This window comes from Habropoda laboriosa, unplaced genomic scaffold (genome assembly GCF_001263275.1).
Source record: "Habropoda laboriosa isolate 0110345459 unplaced genomic scaffold, ASM126327v1 scaffold102, whole genome shotgun sequence".
Classification (NCBI taxonomy): Eukaryota; Metazoa; Arthropoda; class Insecta; order Hymenoptera; family Apidae; genus Habropoda; species Habropoda laboriosa.
Window position 1 is genome coordinate 1514921 of NW_017100262.1, and position 10563 is coordinate 1525483.

Below are 10563 nucleotides of genomic sequence, written 5' to 3' on the forward strand. Positions count from 1 at the left end.
TATGTGCAACGAGAATACTATTAACGTCCTTTTAACGATTACGATAACACATGAATGCACATCATCAGTGACGCTCTCGTAAACTTTATACAGAGTGTCTCACTTATAGAGAACATGTAAATTATTTCCGTTGCTATTGAAAATAGGAAAAAATGACTGAAAGTCTCCTCAAAATTATTTCAAGGTCATCGACATTTTTTTCAATATTAAAACAAGTTAAAGTTTTTTTTAATTTAATTTAATTTAATTTAATTACATGTTCATTTTTGCCAACACATCCAAATTCGACTATTAACTGTTAAACACGTCAATTTCGTTACTTTTGAGACATATTCTTCCGGTTAATCACGAAGAATTTCGCGTGTTCGATCCTCCATTAAGGTGCACGATGTTTACCATCCTGGTTTACCGCTCCAGGTCTGAAAGCTTATGCGAGCCGCAATTCCAGGAACGCGGCGAAGCACGCTGTGCTTTCGTAAACTTCTAATAATGCGTGTGTACACGCGATATCCTCTGGAAGGATTACCTTGATCCAAGTTGTGCCATAGTTTGGTATAGCGACGGCTAGACCAAAAGGTGTCCCTGGTAGAGGCGCGTAAAAGTAGTCACGTCGTTCGAGAGTCACGCGACGATTGTCATCGTAATGTAATTTCACCGGTACCCCTTTCATCTTTCCTCTCTCGTGGTCCACCAGAGCGGCACGAAGCTCCAACACCTCTGGCCCAGGGTTCCTGCACTCGTTTTTAATAAAAAACTCCCCTTAAAACTTGGTCCACGGTATGGATGAATGTGTGACACGAGGGCAATATCGTCCCTTGGATCTTTCTCAAGATTTATCATGGGGAAGTTCGTGGAATACGTTATCACTCTTCTATTAGAATCTTCCATTATACTCGAATAACGTTCGCCACTACGCGAGTGGATATTTGCGAAATTTAGAGAAGACAATTTTTTCAACGAAAATAGAAGATACACTTTTTGTGATTGATTGAATTAACACGGTTGACTGCCACGTGTGGAAGAATTGCGATAAATCAAGAATTTCTATTGTCGAGTATTTCTTCTAAAATTCATAATCAAGCGCTATGAGAAAAATCTTGTGTTGGTTCCCTTAACCGTAAATTTTATTCTATTTCTTATAATCTGTCTATTTCTTTTATAAAAAAAATTGAACAACAATCCTGCATATAATCAATTTTGCCTTTCTTTCGTGTTATTTCCAAACAGTCGTATTCAATGAAAATGTCCAAGACAAAATTTTTGGAATTTTTCTACATCAAATGAAAGAAGCGCGATCGCGCCGTTTGGCATATTTTCGGTCAGATTTCTACAACAATCTATGGCGCTCAAACGGTTAACCAAACGTGGCAGTCAACGTGTCAAAGAACATTCCGCGCGATTTCCTTTGTAAACTACCTAGGACTCCGGCCATCGTCTAAGATCTCCACTTCCGTCAGATCAATACTGTTGTAATTCAGCTTCAATTTGCCCTTGTAGACGGGCCTCAGGTCAGGATGCAGTATCACGTATCCGTTGTTAGTCACAATGAAAGCGTATCCATTCACGCCTAACTTGTATGGCAACGTGAGCTTTCGGATGTCGTCAATTGGCACATCCGTCCCAGCCACGCCTAATAAATTCGCTATTCTTGTTTGATTGTTGCGATTCCCTTTACGGTCGAACACAGGCGTACTGACGGAGGTAAGGAGTCTGTACTCTTGCCAGGCTGTAGTGTTCAACGTGGACGCATCCTGTCGAACGTCCTCATCCTTGTGGAGCTATTCGGATCAATAGAAAAAGAAAACATTCATTATCCATTAATGTATAAATTTCAATGGAAGACATTACCATTTTGTTCTATGTATGTATTACAATATTCTATATTTCTGCGTTATCCTATTGGCCCAGTTAGGCTAGCGTTAATAATATCTAACAGGATATTATAAATTCCAAGGGAGCACTGAAAATTTCATAGACACAGTGCAGTCTCGTTTGCCTTTGCACCAAGCCTTGATACTTTTATACTGCAAATCCTACAAAAAAAACAAAGCAATATGCATGCGATATAAAAAATTGTGGGTACTACGTTTGCTACTCAGATCCCTCTTACAAATATTGGATCAATGAAAAAACGTTGCTTTCAATTGGATTAACTTGCGAGGAGTAGCGGAGTCGTTAAACGCCAGCTAAAAATATAATGAAAATTGCCAGGTTCCTGATACGCTATTCGCAAGATTTTTTTTTCTTTTTTCTACGGTCAGCTAAATGCGAAGGGAGGAAGAGTGCAGAGATGAGACAGCTTTGAAGCTTAACGGGGGATGATTGTTGCTTGCTTTGAACCTGCTGTATGTAGATATCGTCCTCGTTTATTCGCACGCCGAGACGCTTTCCTTTCAGATGCTTCTGAAGTCGAGATCGTTGCTCGTGGTGCTTCATCACCAGCCATAGCCAAGTGGCGAGTGCTGGATTCTAATGGAAGGCGAATAAGAAAACGTTTACACAATCAAGGAATGGTTTATGTACAATGTGAATACAATGGAAAGAGGAGAACAGTCCCTTTTAGACACGTTTCAAGACACGAATCGAATTGGAATTAGATTGACGTTGTAATTTTGCTTTCTTGATGTGACCTAGAGAATCGTCTGGTAATCTTGTTATTATATTAGACAACCTGAAGGGAAAATTGAAAGAATGATCTCACCGTAATGTCCGCGTAAGCGTGAGTCCAAACGACAGGATGCACCAAAGCTTGTAGAACCATTGGTCGTGCCACTACAGGTATATATTTTAACACCTGTTCTCGTATCTCCTCCAGTGTATGAACGTGAGTATAGTAACCGCGATTTAGACAGGCCATCCACTGAATCTCACGAACTTTCGTGATTTCTTTGCCAAGAAGGTACGTGAATACTCTTACCGGTATGTGAGTATTATTGTCTTGCCAATTCCACGCTTTGAAGACCTAAACAAAATTCATTGATGAAAATTCTACTCCTTCAAATTGTATCGTATGAATAAAAAAAAAAAAAAAATAAACGAAGAACGTGGTCCTTCTGTTAATTATTCAGTGTACAACATGGTCTTCTTTACACCTAATAAACCATAAAGCTGCATGTGATCACGAGATCATCATAAAGATGCATTATCGTTGATGATGCATTTTCTAAGCGCTAGGAGGAGCGATAAAGAGGCGTGACAGAGGAGCGATACCGAATGAGAAAGAAGAAAGGCAGTCGTAGCGGAGGAAAAAAGAGGAAAAGAGAGCGCGGAGAGAAAAGGAGAGATGAGAGGAATGGAGAAAGATGAAAGGAAAGAGAGAGGGAGAGACAGAGAGCGCTATGATCCTCGCCGGTTCGAGTGGGATCTCATAAAACTGAAGAGCTATTTGGCTGAGGATAGAGCTGGAAACGCGACCTTTTCCCTCGGTGAAAATTCGCGCGCTCCGGATTCACTTAATTTCACTGTGGCTTCGCGACACTCTGTATATGTGCTTCTTCTAGCTTCTAGACGCGACGTAGTCGGTATAAATTTCATAGAAACGCAGTATGGCCCTGGAGCAATTATCATAAGCACGAGATGATTAAATGAGACGTTAAATGGTCTGTCGACAGAAAAAATGAGAATCGTCATTTCAAGCGATTAATTAGACGGATATTTCGTTCCAATTAAATTGTCACGATTATCGTTCAAAGATGATTATCTATTTGAGCGTAATTATTTCGTTAAGTATAATTATTGGTCTTCTTTGCTGTCGAACACGTTCGTGGAAAGATCTGTATTTTTAATAGAGGCACAAAAGGAACAGACGATTAATTCTTTTGGTAATTAGCATGGTTTATTAGTTGGTATTTACGTTGAAAATTTATTCACCTCTGTCAGATTTCCTGGAACGCCATCCGTGACGAGCATGATTAACTGGTTGCACGGTGTGTCAGCGTCACAGCCTCGGGTTTCTCTGTAGGTGCTCAAGAGGTTGAAAGCTCTGGTGAACGCTTCTGTAAGATTTGCCAAACCTTCTGTTTTCACGGTTATCGTCGCCTTCTTGAACGTCTCTACGTTCTCTGGAGTAGCTTGGATTAGCATATCTTTGAAACACGGTACCACGTCGTAGGTTTCATTCGTGTAGCTCAATACTGTCACAAAATCGTTGTTGGAAAGTGTGTCTAGTATCGTATTCACCGTTGTTCTAGCTGAAAAGAAATTTAGAAAAATGTAACAGAGATCGGTTATCTTCAATATCGAATTTATGAGGAAAAAATTCGTGTATTCCAACTGGTGTTTCCACAAATGTGGTGTTATTATAGCAACAACGAGAAGATCACGTAATCCTCGCGATACAATTGCGCCGACATACTATCCTCCCTAAACAATGCACGCGTAACCTCAGATTCGCGGTACATTCCAAGTGTGCATTATACAGCTTACACGGGACAACCGCAAATGTATTCTGGCTACGATTCTAACACAGCTTCCATGGACTGTTATAAGTTTCAAACGCAGCGTATGTATCATTTCTCGTAGTACGGTTCGAGAGTCGTGATGCAAGGAGAACGTGGTCTTTAAAGGAAACAGTCCATACCAAAAGTTTGTAACAAAAGAATGAAGAAAAATTCAAAAATTCTAAATACATCATCGTACCGTAACATCTTATAATTTATTGATTCATTTAAATGAAACTCATTCTAGTCCACTACAGAGTGTTTCAAAGAAAGTGTTAACACTTATACGAAGAATTTGTACTATATTATCTTCTCTTTCCTTTAAAAAAAAAAGGTTTCAAGAAATGTTGACAACGATGGTGAACAAATGGAGATCCTCTGAAGATAAAAGACATTTCTCTAAGAAAGTTTCTTCCATACGAGTGTTAAAACTTTTTTCAGGAACTCTGTTTGAAGTTTAACATTTAAAAACTAATGACTCCGTTCACCAATAGTCTTTCCCATGCCAGTCATACTGCCACTGGTGTCCATCAGGATCACCATGTCTTTGCTACAAGTCGCAGCCTCGATGAACCAGCTGCGTACTCTGCAATCATAAATGTCTGCCTCTGTGTCGTCACTCTCTTTTTCGTCTTCGTCCTCCTTCTTTGCCTCTTCTTCTTCCTCCGGCTCCTCGTTATTCTCCGTGGGATCTGTCCGCCACTGCATGGCAGGATACTGCCTCAACATTCCCGTGACAGAGCCGAAATACTGCCAGGACAGGGCTGGATCAGACTCGTAGTTTTGCCGGAAGATCTCGTCGAGGGTCTCGGTTTTCTTGATGTCCTCGACCACTCTTGGAGACATATCGTACACGTTCGTTGGTATGTGCACCGACGAGAAACTTGTGTTCACTGGTATGTTGTAGAAATGCGAGTCCGACGTTAGCTTCATTTCTCTGTAAATCATTTTAATGATTGCGTTAATCCTCTTTTCAACAACGAGCGCTAATTAATGTCGTTACTTAAAAATTACGAATTAGACGGTATGATTGTTCAGATGATTGCATAATTGAAGTGGATTTTTGCACGTAAAACAACGACTACGAAGTTCAGCGTAGTATCGTTTGACTTCCACGTTCCAAGCGAATGCCTCTAATTTCTTCGAGAGCTGGGCTATTCAGACCAGGACAGAACGCTAGACCCAATTCGTGGCTCGATCGTTCACCTACGAATCGATGCAGAAGATGTTTCAAGCTACTCAGCCTAATTCCATCCGGTGCCACTAGCGGGAATGTTACGATGTTACGCATCAATTATTATAAACGTGTAATAATTGCAATAATTTTACGTTCACCTAACGAACGTGTAACCACTTGTACACGTTTAAATCCAATACAGCTCGAATTGATATCAAAACTGCATATATACAAGGTAATTCAAAAACGTTAGATATGAGCCTTAAGGTTTTGGAGACCACGTAGAGAAGATACCAAGAATGCGTTGCCAATGATGGGTGAACGAGATATATTGTGTTATCAGTTATTTTTGAAGTAACCTGTATGATATCAGAATTAACCTTTTACTCTCTATGCAACAATTTCAAACAAACATATTTTATCATATATATTTTTATTATAATCGGTTTTATTGTACACCTGTAAGCATCTACGTTTTTCTCCATGTTCTCCGGGAGCGTGGGCTGCTTCTCGTTCACTATACGACTGTACTTCCCAGAAACGTAAGTGAAGTTCCCTTCCTCATCCTCCCAATTCTCTGCGTTTTCCTCGGCCGTCATCCGGATACAGGTCACCGCGTCCATCTTCCGCCGCAGCATCCTGCCGACGTTCTCGCTGATTATGTTCACCAGCTCCTCTCCAGATTTATCCTCCACTCGCGTGTTCATCGCTTTGTATTTCTGCAATTCATCAGGGGAATCTCAACTGTTATACCTCGCCTGTCTCGCCTTCAACCCGGATTCTACCGCTTTTTCCCACCCGTCACGCCACGCTACTATTAATTTCTTGCGCCCAAAACCGTCGTTTTTCTTTTTCCTTTTTTTTTTCCTCCTCCTCCTTTCCCTTCGTACGCGCCCGTTGCATTGTTCCACGAACAATACGTAATGAACTCGGCACTGTTCGTTCCTCCACGCGGATTGAAACAAAGTTTCTGAAACTGGGGAGAAAAAAAGCGAAAGAAAGTTCGAAGTTAAGTAACAGGGTTTCTGTAACACGTTTCACTGTGCCTTTTGCCGCGTAATAGCGTGGCGAAGGTTCGCTTACTTTCTCCGATTATACGGAACATTTTATAAATGACGTAATTTCGAGGTCTTAATAGCAAGTGAAAGGTTATGTTGGAGTACTTGATTTTTCGTTTTTCGCACGGTTTTATTGCGAGAGGTTGAATTTTTCCTTGTTCCGTTTGAGCTTCGAATGGCTGAACGCCATGGAAAAATATTTCTTGGCGCGAAAATAGCACCCTCTATGTCAGCTGACTTCATTGTCACCCTCGTGCTTCCACCTGGCTCGTTAATGGCTGCACAGCTGCGTGTTCGCATGGTAATGCCGCGTTCTCGTTAAGACGGCGAGACTGATTGCCAGACACCGTGCACCGCCGTTTCGTTTCACGTTGGGACCACTTTTCTGTTGACCGATTTCATACGTGTCCTTGTGAAATATGTACGATCGTTATAACAGTGCTCCATTTCGAACGTCTAATGGGAGTAATGGCCTATTGTATTACAAATCTTGGCTTACTTCTATTAATAACCAAGTCACCCACGAGCCATGCAATGGTGAACGCGACGCCGTCATTGCATCACTGTGAGGATCGTCGTAAAAATTGCTTGTTATGCACCAAGTCCAAAATCGAGCATAGGTAGAATTACGTCTGATTTAGACAAATTGTTCTTTCAAACGAGAACACAATCAATTCAGAATATAGGTATCTTTTTTGTGAGATTCGATTTTTATCATTTTCTTACGAAGTCATCTTTCTGGTTATTACGTGGAGAGAGATTACATTAAGTATTATTAATGATATGTATAACGTTTTCTTATGGAATGATTGATGTTTAAAGTGAATCATCGAATTCTTTATTAGATAGGATTGAGAAAAAAGAATACTACATTTTATTCACATTTATCTCGGAATGCATAATTCATAGTGTCCGTTGTTTAAAAAATAACGTTCAACAAGTGTGTCCGATTCATCGATGAAAACGTGTCACAGGCGGCATCTGTCTACGGAAGCTGCGTTCCTAAGCTCCCGCTGCACTTCCCGTATGCAGATCACACGCACTCCCAATTTGTTCAACATAATTTCCTTTAATTTCTCATGGCCATCGGTGTGTAGCCACATCGATAACAGGCTGCCCCACCAATTAATTACCGCTCCATAGAAGAAAATTATCTACGAAACTATTATTATCACTAGAGCGATGGGTTGACAAGTTAATTTATCATAGGTCGATACGTCGTACTATCGCGATTCTTTATCGCCTCATTTTCTCTGTTTTTTATCATATTTTCTATTAGATATCAATTTTCAAATGTTCTCTTTTAGGTTGATGTTAATTTTACTTTTATCGTTTCTTTTTCTCTATATCTCATCACTTCTCTACACCTTTCACTCTTTCACTCCCTTCTTTCCGCTAAGTGACAATAATCACGTACGAGGGCGTAACGAAAATAGTAACAGGGATCAGCAGATACTATCGGACGGTGGAGCGGAGAAAAGGAGGAAGATGGTAAAGAAGAAGACACGCGATCGCGTGACTTGCACACGTTGATACACGCACGGGTAGAAATTGAACTTACTCTTAATAGTTCTTCAGGTCTCGCCACCTTCTCTGCCAGTTCCCATAATTCGGTCCCCAAGGTTTCTGCCCATCGCGTGATTCTATAAAGCAATAAAATGACACTGATGGAATTAACATGGATATACTTTTCACTTATTAACCAATAAAACGAATGAAAAAAATTTAACCAGATAAATTTTTGAACACTTGGAACTAGAACAAATTATTTCTTTTTAATTGTCGTTACAATTATACGTAAACGATATTCCTATTCAACACTAACACAAATCACGTCACAGTATTGGAAATACGTTCTCTCAAGTTAGTAAACAAAGGCAGAACGCTCCTCTAACCTGTATCGATTGTTATTCAGGATGAGTGAAATCGATAAATCGATTTTTACTTAAGTGAATGTCACTATCGATTTACATGGTAATCGAATTGCATGGTTCCTGTCTAACGCAGCAGATCATCCCACAATTTATCCTTTATTTTTGCAATAACGTAATCTCAATTTATACTATTTTATCGCTTAACTGTGTAAATTAAGGGTTAAGCGTATTGTCAATTTCAATTGATAATGTCTATTACGCAGGTAAGAAAAATATCGTATGCATTCGAATTAAATTGTCTCGTACATTTTCATTCGAAGACGTGTAAAATGACAAATAATAGGGTCAAAATATCAGCATTACTCACATGTACCCATCTCTGGCTAGACAATCAGTGAATAGCAGACAAACGACGAGAACGATCGACCGGGCGTCGATTCTCGGTCGCATCGTGCCGTGAGATCGAGATTCGCGTTACACCTCGATCTTAACCACAGAAAAATTGTCGCGTAGCCCGACGCATCATCTCGTTCTGTTTTTACCGTGTGAATACGAACCGGCAAATATACATTCACCTAGCGTCGAAGAAACTTCCTGAACCTCGAGGGACCGGCGAGATGTCTCGATTATTTTTGGTACAGGAACGGCGCGCGCCGTCTCATAAACCGACGAACCACGAAACCCGGTCCTACACTGCGTTGTTTCTTTCGCATGGCCCGCGTGTATTTATAAAATAGTTGCCCTCAGTTTAGAAGATGATCGCGTCTCCAGATCCACGTAACCCTTGATTTGTACGGTTCCTCTTTAATATAGATGGAAAAATGCGACAAAATTTTGTTCTACGATGTTCTGCTTGACAATTTTTTTACAGCAGTGTTAACGTTCACACGAAATATCGAAATCGAAAGAATTAATAGCGATAGTGACGATTTTCACATACTGAAAACGAAGGGAACGACTGTTTCTTCGTTTGACAGGCAAAGAAGATTCACAGGATATTAATTAACCGTATATATCGAGGGTTATGTGTGCTTGTTCCATGTGCATGCATATATCGAGTAGCCATGAGGGATCTTTTTTATCGACCAATGTTATTCGTTTACGAGAATCGAATACTGTCAATTTTATAGGTTTATCGATTGTTAGATACTTCATCATCAACTATATATTATTTCATAAATTTTTTATCCAATTAACGAGAAAACCTTTCGAGATTCAAAGAAGCACACAGTCCCGCTATGTTAATCGAATTAAACGTTTCATTCGCCGTGGCAACCGGTGATATACACCATTTACAAGGTACCAAGTACACGTGGGTAACCTGAGACCTGTGTTATCGTAGAAAAAGTGCATAGACGTCTGGAAGTTGCATTCTTATGCCAATTCCCAGCCCCCATTCCGAAAACATCAGCGCGTCGTTTTATATTTCGTACCATTTCATCGATATTTTATAAGCAGGAACTATGCCACGCAAAGTAACATAACAAGATACGACCGCGATTCTGCACTCAATGCAAAATTTGAAGCTTCGTCGCGAAGCTTCTGTAGAGTTGCTAAGTTGCGCAACGTGGAAAGAATACCGTACATCATCTGGTATCGTTCTGTTAACAAACGCCATGATCGATAGCGTGCAACTGGCAATCACTTAAGGTGGAATCGAGAACATATCATGTGCTTAACAAGTTTCAAAAGACCTACCTAACGTGTACGTGTTTGCAATCATCAGAATTGCTGCATCATTACTGCTCGCCCGGGACTATTCAATACCTTATCACATGCAACCGTCGGCTTGTCGGTTCAACGTTAGAACCATTATACATGTGCCTGAAAGTCTGGTGATTCCGACTGACCAATCGCCATTCGGCTTGCTTTAACCTTCTTTCCCCCGCAGAAACCATCCTTCATGGTTTAAGTAACGATTTTAGGAAGACTTTCACTCAGTCGTACGATACTTTTTTCGTTTAATTACTTCATTTAAAGTATTCCAGTATACATTTTTATGCTTTCTACAAATT

The 10563-nt window shown here is 40.3% G+C and overlaps 1 protein-coding gene across 1 annotated transcript in view; it reads right to left on the minus strand.

Annotated features, from left to right (window-relative positions):
- Positions 1-8998, minus strand: part of LOC108572923 (voltage-dependent calcium channel subunit alpha-2/delta-3) — an 11325-nt gene extending 2327 nt beyond the window's left edge. Inside the window, exons 1-9 of the mRNA XM_017935264.1 lie at positions 8916-8998; positions 8236-8317; positions 6076-6335; positions 4928-5376; positions 3871-4190; positions 2702-2962; positions 2341-2469; positions 1417-1778; positions 527-731 (exon numbers count right to left, since the gene is read on the minus strand). Coding sequence (XP_017790753.1) covers positions 527-731; positions 1417-1778; positions 2341-2469; positions 2702-2962; positions 3871-4190; positions 4928-5376; positions 6076-6335; positions 8236-8317; positions 8916-8998 — 2151 coding nt within the window. The remainder of the gene's footprint in view (positions 1-526; positions 732-1416; positions 1779-2340; positions 2470-2701; positions 2963-3870; positions 4191-4927; positions 5377-6075; positions 6336-8235; positions 8318-8915) is intronic.
- Between the last annotated feature and the right edge of the window lie 1565 nt (positions 8999-10563).